The 17,116-nt window shown below is 56.0% G+C and overlaps 3 protein-coding genes across 8 annotated transcripts in view; 2 read left to right on the forward strand and 1 right to left on the reverse strand.

Annotated features, from left to right (window-relative positions):
- Window positions 1-11,943, forward strand: part of ARHGEF4 (Rho guanine nucleotide exchange factor 4) — a 204,643-nt gene extending 192,700 nt beyond the window's left edge. The window contains exons 6-14 of one of the 3 annotated variants that reach the window (XM_010330738.3): window positions 3,688-3,867; window positions 4,866-5,042; window positions 5,113-5,292; window positions 6,074-6,306; window positions 6,645-6,774; window positions 8,173-8,304; window positions 9,009-9,252; window positions 10,110-10,187; window positions 10,770-11,943. In XM_010330738.3, the coding sequence (XP_010329040.2) occupies window positions 3,688-3,867; window positions 4,866-5,042; window positions 5,113-5,292; window positions 6,074-6,306; window positions 6,645-6,774; window positions 8,173-8,304; window positions 9,009-9,252; window positions 10,110-10,187; window positions 10,770-10,921 (1,506 nt within the window). In that variant the 3' untranslated portion in view covers window positions 10,922-11,943. The other 2 variants (XM_039479879.2, XM_010330742.3) reach the window with 2 other exon arrangements.
- SMIM39 (small integral membrane protein 39) lies at window positions 178-348 on the forward strand. Its single transcript, XM_074399799.1, has one exon. It carries the CDS (start codon window positions 178-180, stop codon window positions 346-348), a length of 171 nt encoding a protein of 56 aa, XP_074255900.1.
- A 647-nt stretch (window positions 11,944-12,590) lies between the features above and the next one.
- Window positions 12,591-17,116, reverse strand: part of FAM168B (family with sequence similarity 168 member B) — a 45,704-nt gene continuing 41,178 nt past the window's right edge. For all 4 annotated transcript variants that reach the window (XM_039479880.2, XM_074399797.1, XM_010330748.3 and 1 more), the window contains one exon: window positions 12,591-17,102. The gene's annotated coding sequence lies outside the window, so the exon portion shown is untranslated. The remainder of the gene's footprint in view (window positions 17,103-17,116) is intronic.

The following is a 17,116-nucleotide window of genomic DNA, read 5'->3' on the forward strand; positions in this document are numbered from 1 at the left end:
TGCTAGGGTTGCCAGGGCTCCGGGCCTGGGAGGCGCCGCGTGCACGGCGCCGGCTGCGCGGGAGGAGCCCCAGGCCCACGAGCGCAGGCGCTCCACCTCTCCCCGGGCGCTGCGAGCCATCGGCTCGGCCCTGCGCGGCGGGATCTCGGGGCCGCACGGAGCGGGAGGCCGGGCGCCATGGCGAGGGCCCCGCAGCCCCGGCGCGGCCCCGTGGCGCCCGGGAATGCTCTGCGCGCCCTGCTGCGCTGCAACCTGCCCCCCGGCGCCCAGCGCGTGGTGGTCTCCGCCGTGCTGGCGCTCCTGGTCCTCATCAACGTCGTGCTGATCTTCTTACTGGCCTTCCGCTGAGCGGCAGCACAGGGCGCCGCGGGGGACCGCGCCGGGGTGAGTGGCGCGGGCAACCGCACTCCAGCCGCTGCCACCCGCGGCCTCCGCAGTGGTCGCGCAGGGGAGGTCTCCCTTCCATCCCATGTGCTCACTACCAGGGCCTGGTCCGGGGGTGTCGCCGAGCGGGTGCTTGAGGGGTGTGGTGGCACGTGTGGGACAGGGTCCTTCTGTCCTCTGTGCCCTGTGGGGGGGTGGGGGCCATGGGGGGGTGCAAAATGGCGCGTCTCTGCGTGTCACTGAGGGTGCAGATTCAGCTGGGGCGCGCCGACTGCTTGTCTGGAAACGGAGTGCATGTGACCGCTGGATGAGCCACACGCGCTTACATCTGTGTGGGTTGAGCCAGGTGTGTGGAAGATGCCTGGCTACCGCTGCGCATGTTACCTGCAGTTTTTCCCGTTTTAGGCCTTAAAATACGTGGTGTCAGTCAGTCTTCCCACAAGCAGAGTCCCTGCTGCCCGCCTTGCCCGTGGGCCCTCTGAACCATCCCCCCCACCCCAGCTGCACAGCCAGTGGGTGTTCCCAGCCGCCCCCACCCTGTAAGTCTGGTAGGTGGGCAGGGTGGGGAGGGCAGTGGTGGTCACAGGGAGCTGCTGGAGGCAGAGCCTGGCAGCATTGCTCTCCGGCAGCCTGTCAGAACCTCAGAGGCACAGGAGGGTATCCTGCTCCCAGCCCTGGGCTGTCTTAAGTCTTAAATATGCCCCTCCATTGGGACCCTCCCCAGCAATTGAACAGCCAGTTTCACAGCCACCCTGTGTCTCAGAGCCAGTCTCTGCTTCTCTGCTTCCTGCAGGCGGAGAGGCAGCTGCAGCCTGGACTCCTTGCACCGGGGGCCTACCTGCCTGGCTTGTGTCTTGGCTCAGGTGCAGCTATGCCTACAAGCACCAAAAAGGGCCTTTGTTCAGAAAGGCACCCAGCCCAACAGCATCGGAGGTGGAGCATGACTCTGATGTCACAGAGCCACATTTTGTCTCGGTGACAACATAAAATAGTTCACATTCCCTGTAACTCATTAAAGTACCTCCTGAGTCTGAGCCTATGCAGGACCTCTGCCACCAGGCTGACATCCTTACATTGGTGGGAGGCACAGGTGATCCAAAAGCTTGCTCAGGGCACGTGTCCCTGTGCCAGGCTCCGTCTGGCACAAGGGTGCAACAAAGGGAAAGGAGCTCAGACTCCCCCAAGGTCTTCCAGGTGACCGGCAGGACAGGTGTGGGGGGCTTGTCACTCATGGTGCCTGGAAGCTGGTCTCTCTGTGAAGCCCTCCTCTTACCTGACACCTGGAGACCTTCCCCGGCAGCTATGTGGGAGGCCACCTCTGCAGGACTCAGCCCCGCCTGCAAGGACAGGCAGCATAAAGGAAGGGGACACCAGGCTTTTGCTCAGGGCTCATTAAGGGAACCTAGGGACAGAGGGTGACACCTCACCTCGTTAATAGCAGGCAGGAACGTCCTGAGAAGGGAAGCGGTGGGAAAGTGAGCCGTGTTGAGTGTGTCTGGTCACTTTCCCACAGCCTGTGTCACAGACCCCAGGTCAGGGCATGTCACCTACAGCTCACATTCTCACTGGCTTCCCCAGGCCACCGTGTCTGCTTCCTTCTTTCCCTGGAGCCTCGTCCTTCAGGGCCTCAGCAGGGTGAGCCAGCTCCCCACCGTGGCAGGCAGGCTCCTCCCATATGGTCTCCTGAGGACTCCTGTCTCATCTCATCTGAGTGACAGCAGCAGGTCACCATCCTGGAGGCCACCCACAGAAGGTCTTTGTGGCTGGGAGTGAGAGCAGTGGCCTCCTGTGGAGACCTGCTGCCCCCAGCAATAACCCAGGGATCTGTGCCTGGGCCCCACAGGGCCTCTGGAGCTCTGCAGCTCCCGGCTGACTGCCACACTGTGAGAGTGCCTGTGCCCACAGGCTCATGGACCACTCTGAGGACAGCTTTCATCAGGATTGGAGCAGGTTTTGCCCCCCAGGAAAGAGGGGGTCTGTCCTTCTCTGAAAGTGCTTGCTCAGGATCCCTGGAGGAGAGCACCATCCCGAGCAGGCTCCAGAGCTCCAGTGCTCCAGAGGCCAGTCCCAGCCCTCACCCTGCCCATGCAGGCAGAGGCCTCTTAGTGGCTGGAACACAGGACTGGCCCCACTCTTAGTTTCGATGTTGACGTGAGGATTCACACAGTGTTGCTCAGTGAGCACCCAGTGAAGTGAAGGGAGGGCTCATCTGGGGTAGTGGCAGCTCAGAGGAGGGATGGTCAGTGAAGAGGGCCTATTTGTGACACTCTCATCCTTGACTGCTTAGCCAGGTGCCAACACCAGGTCCCAGCAGGGAGGGGCATGGACCTCACCTCCCGTGCAGCTCTGGCCCACCCCTCCTCTCCTGCCTTAAGACCCTGGAGCTGCTCACATTCAGGGAGCAGAAACAGATCCCATGTTAGGAGAAAACACGACTCAGCCAGAAGGAGCGCCATGTGTGAGGGCTGCCTGGGAGGGGCAGGGGAGCGCGGCCCCTCAGTCCGGTGTCTCAGTCCACACCACTCTGGAGCAAGGCACCACGCCAGTTATTTGAGCAGAAGCATGTGAATAATGGTCGGCTTGGTATAACACGGTTGACTGGGTAACACTGCACAAGAGCAGTCCCGAAGTGCTTATCACAGTGCTAGCAGGGGCAAGATGCTCCTACTTCTAGAACTTCGGAAATAAAGGGAATAGGTTGGAATAACTCAAACAGGATCCTAGGGCTTGGGATCTAGAGCTCTGAGAAGGTGCATTGCTTAGCTGGTGCTGGCATCTCTGGGGGTGGCATGAGGCTGGTTCGGCAAGTGTTGAACAAAACACACGGCAAACAAGCTGCAGCCACTGCAATGGCAGGGCGGCACTGTCGACCTGGATGAAGGAGGGGCTTTGTGGTTGGTGGCTGACCTCACAGGCAATGCTCATCCACAAGAAGCCCACAAGAGGGCACTAGCCCCCTTTCTCCTGCAGCCTTGCAGCCCCCAGCCCCTCTCTCCAGCAGCTTTGCAGCCCCCAGGAATGCTGGGTTGGGAAAGCCTAAGGGAGCAGTTGGCAATCCCAGTGACAGGATCAGATTCTGTGGTCAGTGCATCTCTGGCTCCATCACTGAGCCTTGATAATCTCGACATGCCCAGAACACAGCCCCTGCCCCAGGAAAGCTCTGCTCCTGCCAGAGGCAGGTTTGTCGACTCCTCTGTGAAGGAGTCAGGATCCCCTCTTCCCAGGACTGCTGAGGTGGGGACAGAGGACATGCAGGCCCAGGCAGCCTCCCCCACCAACCTGCCTACCTGTGACTCTCTGCAGCTCATCAGCGATGGCAGTGTGGTCTGCGCTGAAGCACTCTGGGACCATGTTACCATGGACGACCAGGAGCTGGGCTTCAAAGCTGGAGATGTCATCGAAGTGATGGATGCCACCAACAGAGAGTGGTGGTGGGGCCGGGTCGCCGACGGCGAGGGATGGTTTCCAGCCAGCTTCGTTCGGGTATGATTCCAGCCTGGGCTTCTCTCCCATTGGGCCCATGAAGAGCTACCTGGTTCTGCAAAGCAATCCAAGCCCAGAACAGCTTTGGTATCTGAGGTGCTGGGCGTGGTCTTGGTGTAAAGTGCTGGGTGGTGGTATTGGGGGGGCAATGTCACAGCCTTCCTCCTTCTGGAGAGTCACTACTTCTGCTCCCAACCCTTTTCTGGCCAGCCCTCAGAGGCCAGAGAGGAGAGCAGTTCAGAAAGGAGTTCGTGCAGACACTAGGCTGCCCTCTGCCATACCCCTACAACTACAGTCACTAGACGTTTCCCAAGCCCAGAAGAGCACAGATAGGGGACTGCTCATCTCACACACAGCCTCCTGAGTGGGAACCATGACTTACACCTGAGGAAGTTGAAGCACGGAAAAGTTATTAGCCCTGGAGACCGCAGAGAAGACTCCTGGATTCCATCTAAGGGGGTTTCTGGTCTTCAAGGAAGGAATCCAAGTGTAGTCTCCAGAAGGCCTGGCTGAGGGCATCCAAGCTGAGGGCCGTCCACCGGGAGGTCTCAGGTCCTGGTGTTCAGATGCTCCTCCTGTCCCAGCCCCTCTAGGAAACTGTACACTCCACACCCTAAGCCTTGCCCCAAGTTATAAGTTAGCCAGTGGAGTGCGCCACCCATCCCCCTGCTTCAGCCCACGGGAGGCCAGCAGGAGCAGGCAGTGGTTCAGGAACTGCAGGGAGCCCTGCAGGCTCTGTGCCCGGCACAAGAGGGTCTAGGAAGGAGGCCAGGGTGGTGTTCGGATCACACTGACAGCGGCTGCGGGCGTCGGAGCCGCCATCCCTCGGTCCAGGACTTGCGGGTGGCGTGGTGCGGGGAGGTGGCCGGCCAGCCCTCCGCCTCGCGCCCAGTGCACCTTGCTAGGCCTCCAAGACCCGGTTCCTGCCGCTGTGGCGCAGAGCGCACAGCGCTGTTCCGAGGGATGCGGGGCACTGACCCGCTGCGCATGGCTTGCAGCTGCGGGTGAACCAGGACGAGCCCGCGGACGACGAGGCCCCTCGGGCCGGGGACCGCGGGGCGGAGGACGGCGGGGCGGAGGCGCAGAGCAGCAAGGACCAGATGCGGACCAACGTCATCAACGAAATCCTCAGCACCGAGCGGGACTACATCAAGCACCTGCGCGACATCTGCGAGGTGAGGCCCGGCCGGGGGTAGGGGGCGCCGGGGACCGGGTCGGGGGAGGCCTGACTGTGTCCTCCCGCAGGGCTACGTCCGGCAGTGCCGCAAGCGCGCAGACATGTTCAGCGAGGAGCAGCTGCGCACCATCTTCGGGAACATCGAGGACATCTACCGCTGCCAGAAGGCCTTCGTGAAGGCCCTGGAGCAGAGGTTCAACCGCGAGCGCCCGCACCTGAGCGAGCTGGGCGCCTGCTTCCTGGAGCATGTGAGCGCGCGGCCCCTGCCCCTCACATTCCTCTCCCCTCCCCACCGCCCCCCGGGCGCCGCGCTCACAGAGGCGCAAGCACGGACAGCGGGTGGCTGCTCCCAAAACCTTCCACACGCGTGGGCTCCAGCTCCAGGCCTCTCTCTGCTTCTGGGTGGGGAAACCAAGTCTGGGAACGCTTTTGGGAGCAGAGGGCTGGGGCGTCCCCCGGGGACGGACTTGCTTTGACGGACTTGCTTTGACGGAGGAAAGGGCAGAGGCCTGCTGAGCGCCCCAGGGGCTATCCAGAGTGGGCTCTGGGGTTTCTCACGCAGGGAGAATGTTCAGCTTGCTTATGTGGCAGATGCTGGCTGGCATTTACCAAGGTTCACTGGGCCGCTCTAAGTGGACACTTCCCAACCTCACCTGGTAGAGAAGAGTCTTGCTTTGGCCCTCTTGCGCAGTCGAGCAAGGGTGAGCGGAGGACGCCTGTCCCACCCACCCCTCCACCACGGCCGCTGCTTTCGGCTTTGTTAGCCGGTCCTTGTTATCATGGATTCTACCTAGAAAGCCGACGTGCAGCCAGGACACCTGCTCATATTCTCACCATTCCCACCCCGGGTGTGACTTCACGTAGCTTGTGGCACAGGGAAATAGGTACACAGAGCCTGGGTCCCCGCTAATCCCAAGCTCAGCTCCTGAAGGAAAGAAATGTAGAGGCTCTTGCCCTTCCCAGACATGCAGCTGGATTGCCTGGGGGAGCAGCAGAGAGGCTCTGCTAACCTCCAGCTGTGCCCCTCAGCAAGCCGACTTCCAGATCTACTCCGAGTACTGCAATAACCACCCCAACGCCTGCGTGGAGCTCTCCCGGCTCACCAAGCTCAGCAAGTATGTGTACTTCTTCGAGGCCTGCCGGCTGCTGCAGAAGATGATTGACATCTCCCTGGATGGCTTCCTGCTGACCCCGGTGCAGAAGATTTGCAAGTACCCTCTGCAGCTGGCCGAGCTGCTCAAATACACGCACCCCCAGCACAGGTAGGAGGGCACTGAGGCAGGGAGGCAGCCCATGCGTCTGCATGCCTCCAGTCAACCAGTTTAAACATCAGCAGTATGCTGGGCACTGCTGCAGGCCCTAGGGCAACACACAGAAAACTAGCCCTGCTCTGATGAGCTCTCCTTGCAAGCGGGGAGGAGGATGCCACCCGGATATTAAGCTCTGCTCTCTGCCTGCCATTATGGAGAAGAGAGGGGCTGTGCATCTGACAGTGAGGATGTGGTCAGAGGAAAGCAGCTCCGCACATGAGGGCTGCAGGGATCCTCATCCTTTCTCTGTCCTCAGCCTGCAGCAGCCTTCCATCTCTGTTCTGCCCCAGGGACTTCAAGGACGTTGAAGCTGCCTTGCATGCCATGAAGAACGTGGCCCAGCTCATCAATGAGCGGAAGCGGAGACTTGAAAACATTGACAAGATTGCTCAGTGGCAGAGCTCCATCGAGGACTGGGAGGTGAGGGCCGGGGGCCAGAAAACTCCATGAGGTCTTGGCCCCTTGCTTTAAAATCATGCTTGCCTCTAAAAAAATCTAGAAGGGAGCTGAAGCAGGGAGCTGCGCTCCTGGGAGCTAACAACGAATGCTCATGGTGGGAAAGCCCATCCCCACGTGGGCTCCGGACCTTCAGTGCTGCCTTCCCTCACAGGCTTTGGCACCTGGTGGCCTCTTTTCTATGTGAGACTCCTCCCACAAGCAGCCAGCCAGCCCAGGGGAAGCCCTAAACAGGGGAAGTGTGTTCCTCAGAATTGTTCTGTCCTTCTGCCTTTAGGGGACAGGCCAGATCCCTGTTGTAGTTCATTTCTGGGACTCCTAACAGAAGGCTGCAGGCCCGACACAGCATGACCAAAAATGCATCGCCCCCCATCAGAGCCTCCCGGTTCTGTCTCACTTGCGCGTGCTCCTTGCATCTGCCAATCTTGTCTTAGAACTCATGACAATGTGCTCGTCCCCTCCACCCCCACCCCCGCTTGCATCTGCCAGTCTGTCACCTCCTGATCTGCTCCCAAGGGCTCCCTACCCACATGGGTGCTGCCACCACCATGCGCTCCACCAGCTGTCAGGGAGAGAAATGACCTGGAACTCAATCAGTATCAGTCACAGAACATTATGAAAACACACATTCCGGGGCCCCACCCTGGACACTGAATCAGAAGCCCTGGGGCGAGGCTGAGCAATCTGGGCAGTCATGTTCAAGGCCCAGCCCTGGCTCAGGGCCCTCCAGATTTACTCACCCAAAATGGCCTGCTGCCAACCATTCCCGGCTGGGGTTTGCGTTTTCAAAGAGGAACCAGACCAGGGCAGGGCTTAATCTAAAAGTGCGAAACCCAAGTGCAGATGATGGAGCTTCAGGTACTCAATGCATTTAGCTGGGAAGAGGGCCTCCTTAGAGCTCTCAAAGGTTGGCTCGGACGTGAATCCCAGCCAGACCTAATTCTTCTCTAGAGCAGCACTGTCTGATCAGGCTAGCATGTGAGCCACATACGGAATCATATGTATAATACGTAGTAGCCATCTTTAAAAAGGGAAAAAAGAAACAAGTGAATTTAATTTTAATGTTTCATTTAACTCCAAAATAGCATTTCAACTTGTAACCAACTAAAATATCATTAATGAAATATTTTACATTATTTCATACGAAGTCTTCAAAAATCAATATATATCCTACACTGACATCACATCTAATATGGATTAGCCACAAAGGATAGCCAACTCTTTCTCCCCCTCCCACTGTGGCCTGGCCAGGTAGGTACTGCAGGCATGGCCAGGGGGAGGTCCCCTACTCATGATGGGGGCAGGAACTGGAGCCCAAGGCGGGGTATGCTAGGCTCATGGTTCTCCTTGGGGTCTTGCCAGGGGGAAGATCTCTTGGTCAGGAGCTCAGAACTCATCTACTCGGGGGAGCTGACTCGAGTTACACAGCCTCAAGCCAGGAGCCAGCAGAGAATGTTCTTTCTCTTTGACCACCAGCTCATCTACTGTAAGAAGGTACCAGAGCTGCTCTGCCCTGCTGGCCCAAGTTGAGCAAGTGGAGGGAGGGGAGCTGAGGGCTGCGAGTAGCTGCCCAGAAGACAGGTGCCAGCCAGACCAAACACGGGGAGCCTGACTAGACCCTTGGGCCTGGGATGGGGTGGCTCTCTGCAAGTGAGCCTGGTGGCCCAGGAACAGCGGGCGGCTTTCCCAGGCTGGCCAGGCCAGGTGCTGTCGGGAGCACAGTCTTTCCTGACCTGATGGCTGCTTGCTCCTCAAGCTACCTCTTCCCTCCCTGCAGACCTCCACATCCCTCTCTCCAACCCGAGTCCCCTGCTGTAGCCACCTCCCAGCTTCCTCTGCGCTGCTGGTTTCTGCTCCTCTTTCAAAACATGGCCCAGTGGCCTTGCATCCATGAAGCCCTCCTCGTCCATGGGTGCTCTTCTGTGTGGTGTGGGCCACTGTCTTAAGTCTCCCCACCCCAAAGACAGGGCCAACCCCGGGCTAGTCAGTAGCGGTGCATTAAAGGAGCAAGGCCTCTCCTCTCATGGCTCAGCACAGCTATGGGCCGCAGCAGGCCTGCTCTGAGGATCTCCCTGTCTGCTGGGGAGGTGGAGGCACCAGCAGCAGCCCCTCTTGTGGCTGGGGAGAGGAGGTGGGAGCGGCCAGGAAATGGTCAGGGGAGCGGTTCAGCAGCTGGGGCTGAGGACAGCATCTGGCAGGACCTGCTCCGCCGGGACGTGCTGTACTACAAGGGCCGGCTGGACATGGACGGGCTGGAGGTGGTGGACCTGGAGGACGGGAAGGACAGAGACCTCCATGTGAGCATCAAGAATGCCTTCCGGCTGCACTGTGGCACCACAGGGGACAGCCACCTGCTGTGCACCAGGAAGCCGGAGCAGAAGCAGCGCTGGCTCAAGGCCTTTGCCAGGGAGCGGGAGCAGGTGCGGCTGGACCAGGAGACAGGTGCGAGACCCTGCTGGGCCTTGCCCCAGCCCCCAGGGCCCATGCGGCACTCCCGCCTGCCTGGCTGCCTGGCACTCAGGACAGCGCCACTCGGCCCTCTCAGGCGGCAGAGGGGAGCGAGGCTCCAGGTACCTCCAGGTCCCAGTTGTGAGCATAAGGCTTTGCCTTCATCACCTCAATGGCAGGGTTACCTGACCATCCCATGATACGGTTCCTGAGTTCAGCTCCAAGGCATGGGTCTGCTGACTTTTGGGGAGTTGCTTCACGACACCTGCAGACATGTGCACACACTCCATAGGATGGGGCCCTGTGCTCAGTACTCTCTGGGTTGCTGGGACCTGGAGCGGGTGTGGGGGGGGTCCCTTTTCTAGCCAGCAAAAGCCCTGGGAGAGCATACAGACTGGGCTGTGGTTCTGGCTTCAGAAGCCTCCCCGGCCCCATGCACGCAGATGTCTCCCCTCCACCGTACCTTCCCTCCTGTCCACGGGCCCCCACTTTACCCACAGCAGCGACCAGGTCAGCACTTGGTCTAGGAAGGAGCCGCCAGTGCAGTGGAAAAGACTTAGACACTGAGTCAAGGTGAGAGATGGGCAGGCAGAGGAAGCACTCGGGGATCTTTGTTTTCTGCCAGGAGCCCCAGGACAAGGTACCAGAGTATGCCCTCTGCCCTGGTTGGCCAAGGCAGGCTGACTCTGCAGAACGCGGAACAGTCCCTGCTGTGGCCAGCACTTAGTCCCCAGGACATGATGAGACCCCAGGTACCAGGAAGGTGCAGGTGTGCAGACAACTGCACCTGGGGCCAGAAGTGCGATGCAAGGAGGAATGGGGCAGCAGCCTCATCTGTGCCCCTCCCTCAGGCTTCTCCATCACGGAACTGCAGAGGAAGCAGGCCATGCTGAACGCCAGCAAGCAGCAGGTCACAGGGAAGCCCAAAGGTAGGTGGACAGCAGCCCCACCTCCTTGGCCCGGCCCTTGCCTGCTCACATTCCCTTCTCTGACCCGCAAAGCCAAGCCAGCTAGCCACCAGGCCTGAGGGGGGCCCACTGCCCTTTGCAGCTGTTTGTTCCCAAAGGTTGGTGATAAGGGGCCACTGGTGAAGCTTGGGTCAGTACATGGTTGACATTCTTAACTCTCAACACCTTGGCTCCCCAGATGAGGGCCATCAGTGACAATGCTTGTTTTCCCAGGACTCCTTCCTGATAGGCATCCAGGGTTGGGTGGGGATGGAGCTGCTCTCCCCATTTCTACAGAGAGCCATTCTCCTGAAACATCACATGCCCTTGCACAGGCCACGCTCTCTTCAGGGTGCTGCAGTAGGCCAGGCCTAGGCCAGAGGCTCCAGGCAGGCTGGGCTGGTGGATGTGGTCAGCTCTCCAGGAGCAAATCCCACGTGGCAAAACTGCCTCCTATGGCGGCTCTGAAGCAGAGCCCTGGGACGGGCCCCATCCTGCCCTCAACAGCTGGGGTGGCACTCTGTGCTGAGCATCCATGACCCCCTGCTGTCTCTCTCTCTTCAGCCGTTGGCCGGCCCTGCTACCTGACACGCCAGAAGCACCCAGCTCTGCCCAGCAGCCGGCCCCAGCAGCAGGTCCTGGTGCTGGCGGAGCCCAGGCGGAAGCCATCCACCTTCTGGCACAGCATCAGCCGGCTGGCACCCTTCCGCAAGTGAACTGGTGCCTGCCTGATGGGACCTGCCGGGCCTTCCTGCCAGAGGACCCCCGTTTTTCTTCCCCCCGGCCCAATCTGCCTGGCCTTCCTCTACCTGGAAGTGAGCATGGCTGGGCTGGGGAGTTGCTTGTGCCACCAGGACATGCCAGGTCTGTACTCCTGTTGTTTTCCCCTGCTTCTGTTGCCGTGAAGAGAACAGCAAGGGGACAGACCCTGTACGCCAATGCCCCCTTGCAGCTTGGGCCCCGTCTGCCCTGTGGACCTGTATAGGGAATCACTGCTGGAGCGGGAAACTGCAGCTCAGCCCAGGCCTGTGAGAGAAGGCACTGCCTGTCCGGGACCCTCTTCTCTGGAAACCTAGTCCTCCCTCTTCTCGTCTCTTCTGAGCAGGACTCTCTGGCCTTCTGCGGCCTGCAATGCCAGGCCACCATGGGCCCCTCTGCCCTCTAGATCTCCTTCCAAGTCCCCAGCCTGGCCAGTGGTGCCAGGCAGCTTGCCACTTGGGAGGGCAGGAACTAGGAATTCCATACCCTGTTGTGCCCAGAGCCTGCCCTTCGCCTCCCAGCCCCCCTAGACACCTGGCTGCCAGAGACCCTCTTCACTTGTGTGTGTAGTGGACAGGACAGGACAATGCAGTCCGCTGCGCACTCCCCATCGGGCTGTGTTGCCAGTCTGCCTGTGGCTTTGCGGTGGCTCCAGAACCACCTCATTCCTGGTTTTGTTTGGATTTTGTCATCTTGTTTTTCTACCAATGGAGAAAAAGAATTGATTTGTTAGTGACACAGAAGATTGCCTTACCCTTGTGAGCGTGAGAAGCCATAAGGACTGAATTCTGGGGCTCCGCATGTAGGACTGACCCACAGCCCAGGCGGCGTGTGTGTGGAGAGGGTGCCTCGTCCCGCCGAGGGGCGCCAGGAGCAGAGCCAGGGCCTGGCAGGATTCAGCAGCATGGACACTCTTGCACTGTTCCTTCTCCAAGCCAGAAACCACATTTAATTTCATAAAGAAATTTATGAAAAGTAACCTGGCTGCTAGCCAGTTTTCTGTCAGTGTGCGTGCATTTTCTGTGGGCTGCTAACCATGACTACCCTAGGCCTTTCCCTAAAAAGGAGGAATGAGTCCAGCAGCTTCTAAAAGTGGGGCGGGGCTCACGTGTGGCAGCTCACACCCTCTGGGCTTCGGTGGAGACAGGCTAAGGTGGGGTTGGCTGCTGAGGGGAAGGTGGGCAGGGCCAGGCCACGCTGGTGGGAAATACAGGTGGCTCTGCCCTCCCTCGCACTCAATGCGCAGAAGCCCACTGCCTCCCTGTGTTTAATTGAAGCTGGCCCACATGAGTTTGGTGGGTGAATAGCTGGCCATGTTTCCGGGGCTCAGCATGCTTGGTGAAATGAGGAAGAATGTGTCTTCCCAGGAGGACCCTGGCCACAGAAGCCAGAGGGGAGCACGGGGCTGCTTCCCTCCCTGTCCCACTTGGGTAAACGGTCCCCTGCAACCTGCTGCCTCCACCATACTCTTCAGCACTGCCAAGGTCACTGGGGCTGGAAGCCATGGTGGCCTTCTTCTCAAAACCCCTGGCAACCTCCTAACTTGAGAGAAGCTCCAGCAACTCCCAGGCAGGTAATGCTACCTCTAGACAAAACGCACATGGAGAAATCAAGAAAACCACAATATGCAACACAAGTCAATCTTTATTGAAAACTGCAGTATTAATACATAACAATTCTTGTTACAATAAACGTGCTTTTGAGATTTTTAAATCTGAGCTCATCTACTCATCAGATTGCGTAAAAAATTAAAACCATATGAACTGACACCTAATTGAACTGGCTCAGGATGGAAGTTCCGTTCCTTGGTGTGGATACGTAAGTTCAATGCAGAGGTGAGGGACGCCTTTAACACTGGAAGACAATGCTGACTTAGCTTAAAAAAAGTACCAAGAGAACGGTGTAAAAAACTGTATTTAAAAATCATTTTAAAAAACAAAAAGGAACCGTTTCTTCTTTAGTCACAATCCATGAGGCTCTCTGGGGCCTCCCGTGTGGCCGGCACAGCAACCCTGCCAAGGGCACAGGCAGCTGGCCCGACATCTGTCCCAGCTAGTCTAGCCCACTGTCTGCACAGGGCCCCACGGCACAGTCTGTGGTGAGGGGGCACCTGTCATGCCAGTCCTCACACACCATCCTGCAGGCCCAGGTTCCCTACGGATGCCGCACCTCCTGTTTCCCCTTCCCAAATGACTTCCCTTTAGTCCTGTGGACCAAAACAAGGCTATCCCCACAGGCTCTCTATTCTTCAAATAATGGGAAGCAGGAAAAAAAGAGACAAACTTTCTGAAACATGCAGTTTCCTACCCAAAAAGGCCACACACACCCCACTTCTGTTACTCAGTCAGCTGAGCCCCTGGAGCCCCCAGGACCTACCAGTAAGAGCATGTTCTCTGCAGGATACTCAACGGGCCACTGCCCTTCAGAAAGCCCAGGCAGAGGTAAGACCCACACATGCAGAGGTGCTGGAGGGGAGAAATACGCACTCTGCCCTCCCCTAAGCCAACCACACTCTGCTTTAGAGACCCGCAGAAAGCACCAGAGAGAAGGACCAGACGCTGCTGCCCACCTCAAGCCACACCCCGGCCACCTGCAGCTGTACCCACTGCAGGTCTTGTCCTGTCTGGGCAATGGCCAAACTGGTGAGCTGTGGATGAGGTGACGGTGGCCCAACTGTTGAGAGTAATACTGTTCTCAAATGTGTAAAAAGGACAAGCCAAGTCTGGGTCTCCTTTTTAAAGCAGACACCAATACTTCCATAGCTGGTATGTGCTGACCTCTCACCACCACTCACTGGCACACTCACAGATACCCTACACACCTTACGAGGCACAACACTGACAGGTATTTGTACATTGCAAGTTACTGTAATAATGTACTTCCTCTCGTTACTGACGTGTCCCCAAGACACATGCAAATTATTTCCTAGACTTCACTCATCACAGCCAGATGACACCACCAGGAGGAGCAAGGAACTGTGTGCTCAGCTGGGAAAGGGCAGGACACTCACTGACCAGGCGCCCAGCCCAAGCAGGATCAGCCCCATCTCCTGTGAACACATTTGCATAGCACTCAAGAAACAAGTTTCCCAGAATAGTGATGGGTAGGCCTACGACAGACATAAAAGGTTCTGGAGGTGCCTTCATGCCCATTACCATGACTGGCCCTGACTTGGGCCTTCACAGAGCAGCAAGCTCATGGATCACTGGCTCACACTAAACACTCAGCCCCCAGCACAGACCCAAACAAGACTTCCAAAAGCAGAGAAACTGCAGCAGCAACATAGATGATGGAACACACCTCCCAAGCCTCAGGGGAAAAAGTGTAGAACAAACATCTTTGAAGTATCCATCACAACGTCCATGTTTACAGGAACTAGGTCCTTCGCTTGCCTGTCTCATCTTCTAAAAGAACAGTCATTCAGCTGAAGGACTTCCAAATTAGGAATGTCAAACACAAAAAAAGCACATTTCTCAGAATGCTCCATCATATGCTTAGGGACAAATTATGCAGCTTTGTAACAGAATTTTGACCCAAGTTCTATTCCTTAATTAACTTTAATTTTACTAGAAGCAATTGTTGGTAAAATTACAACCTGACAGTTTTGTGACTATTCCCTAAGACCAGATTCTTAGCTGCTATCTACCTTTCATATCTAATAGCTGATATTCTGATAGTTTCAAAGTCAGGAAGATTTCTGCACAGACGGGCAATGCAACCATTTCATAAAGTCTCTCAACTCAACTTCATAAAAGGTTAGATTATAGGGAGGAAAAAAGTGTTTATGAAGCTGATGTATATGGCATGGGGCGGGGGGGGGGGGACGGCGCAGCCTACTCTTTAAAACACCAATTAATTAGGTGCGTGTGTGTGCTAAGTCCCAAGCAAGCTGGAAGAGATGCCTGTAACTTCCTCTGACTTCCTCCTGAACCCCAAGACTCCAGCCCTTACAGGCAGTTGTACATGTGTGTATTTCCATTGTTGTTGTGTGGGGCTTCTTAAAAGCATACACTAAAATTGTGAGACTTTATCCTAATCTACTAGCACTCAATTGGGAAAAAAGACTTCTCTGCCACTTGGTCAGTCGAACCCCTGGAACCTTCAGAACCTACTGATCCTGCCAACCATCCATCAAACAGACGGAATTACCCACAGAGACCTGAAAGGGGCACAAACTGTGTGCCTGCAGGAAATGTCTGCCCCGACACACAGACACTAGGATGGGTTAAGTGCTCATGAAGGAATTTAAAGTACTTATCAGTAAACATTCTATGTTAATAGACATCAGGAATAAAGAATCTGCTGTTTACAATGATCCATGCAAAAATATTCCTAAACTTCTTATAAAATAAGATGTGAAAAAGAAAATTATGAGGAGTACTTACTATAAAAAAATAAGGTTACCAAAGGCTCAGTGGTCAGCTGCTCCCCCCTCAACTGGGGCAGAATGCTAGTGGGCATCCTCACTGGGCATCAGTGTCCTGACCCAGCTGCCAGCGAAAGGAGCAGAGCCCCCTCCCACCAGAGCCCACAGCACTCAAAACAACACTGTGCTGGGAAGAAGATGCAACGTTCTTGCCCACAGGCCTGACGCCACCCCTCCCACCCCCACCTCTGACTCTCACTGAAAAGAGACACGCACTCCCATCCATACAGGGCAGGCAGGCATATTTGCAGGTGTGGCAGGGCAAGCCTCTTGATTTCTACGTACAAGATCCAGATTCTAAACTCAAATTCCTCTCCCACAATAAACCCTGCCAGCAAATGCACCCCAGCGCTGCTTGGCCCTCTCTATGCTCGCTTTGTGCCAAGTGCCTTCAGCTGCAAGAGATGGCAGGACAGGCTCCCAGACAACAGGTACTGGCCTCCGCCCTGCCCCCGCCCTGCCCCACCTCCAAGCATCCCCTCCAGCTGGCCTCAGTGGACAAGTCACCGCCATTAGGTGAGTGATCCCAGGAGCAGCTACGGGTTTCTACATTTCCAGACACACCCACAGCCCTGCCTTTCTACAAGAAATAGGAGGAATTTTAAATAAAGTTTTGTTCCCTTTTTAATCATTCTTAAATATACCACTTTCTTCATAACATACAGGTGAAACCTTTGCCCTTCTTTGTAGGGGAAAAATAGCAATGCCTACCTGTTTTCAGCTGATTCAAACATTTCTCAGGGGGAAAAAAATGGAATGATTTTCTAGACTAAATAAAGCAGAAGACAATACCTCCTCCAAGCACGGCTGTTTCTCTCTCACATTTCTTCCATCCCAGGAAAATAATTTAGTTTTACATAGGACTTTTCCAATAAGGATATATAAAAACATTATCTCTCTCTGTAAGAGAATTGTAATGAAAATTTAGACAGCAGAAAAACTGCTTGGCTGACACATAAACCACCCCCTTACCCCAAATTGTGCTGGCCACACAACTATCACCTTTCATGATGAGCTTTAAACATGTCCCTGTTCCACTGACCCCACCCAGCCTAAAATCAAAGGGATGCCCATTAACTGGCTGCACCCAAGCAGCTGTGGCTTCCCTATTCTCTCCCAAATCCTGCAACTCCCTTCTGGTACAGTCAGTGCCAAAGAAACAGGTCGCTGAAAACTAAAAAGTCCACATCCCTAACTGGCAACCCACATCAACCCCAAAAGGTTGAAGAATCATCTAAGATACTTCAGATGCTCTATGAAGACATTCACTTTAACGCTTACAACTTTAGGACTTTGCATACGTTACAACAGTGCATTAGTGATACAAGTTGTGAAATACGTTTCCATTCCTTTGGATTTTGCATATGATGGTTTTGCATCAGTCACTGCAGGTAGATTGAGCAAGCTTTTTGTGTTTGTTTTTTTTAAAACATGCATTCAACTAGATATGATTCAGAATAGGTTAATACTCCCTTTTTATCATTACAGTTAGCTAAAAAATTGCCAGGCAGTCCACAAAACAGAATTTGCTTTAAGACCAACCCACAGAGTCAGCTGGAAACTAACGGCGCTGGGACCTGCTGGGCCGGGATATAGTCGTGTTTAGCTAAGTGTCGAGAGCATTTAGAAGAAAGTCCTGGTTGGAGGCACAAGGCCTGCAGCACCAGCTGTGGAATCCCCAATGATGTGACTGCACAGCTCCGTCCTCAAACCTGCAAAAAAAAAA

Source organism: Saimiri boliviensis, chromosome 5 (assembly GCF_048565385.1).
Source record: "Saimiri boliviensis isolate mSaiBol1 chromosome 5, mSaiBol1.pri, whole genome shotgun sequence".
NCBI classification, from domain to species: Eukaryota; Metazoa; Chordata; class Mammalia; order Primates; family Cebidae; genus Saimiri; species Saimiri boliviensis.

What these genes read in the sequence shown, in the direction of transcription:
- SMIM39 (XM_074399799.1), top strand. Translation starts at nt 178, where the DNA reads ATGGCGAGGGCCCCGCAGCCCCGGCGCGGCCCCGTGGCGCCCGGGAAT.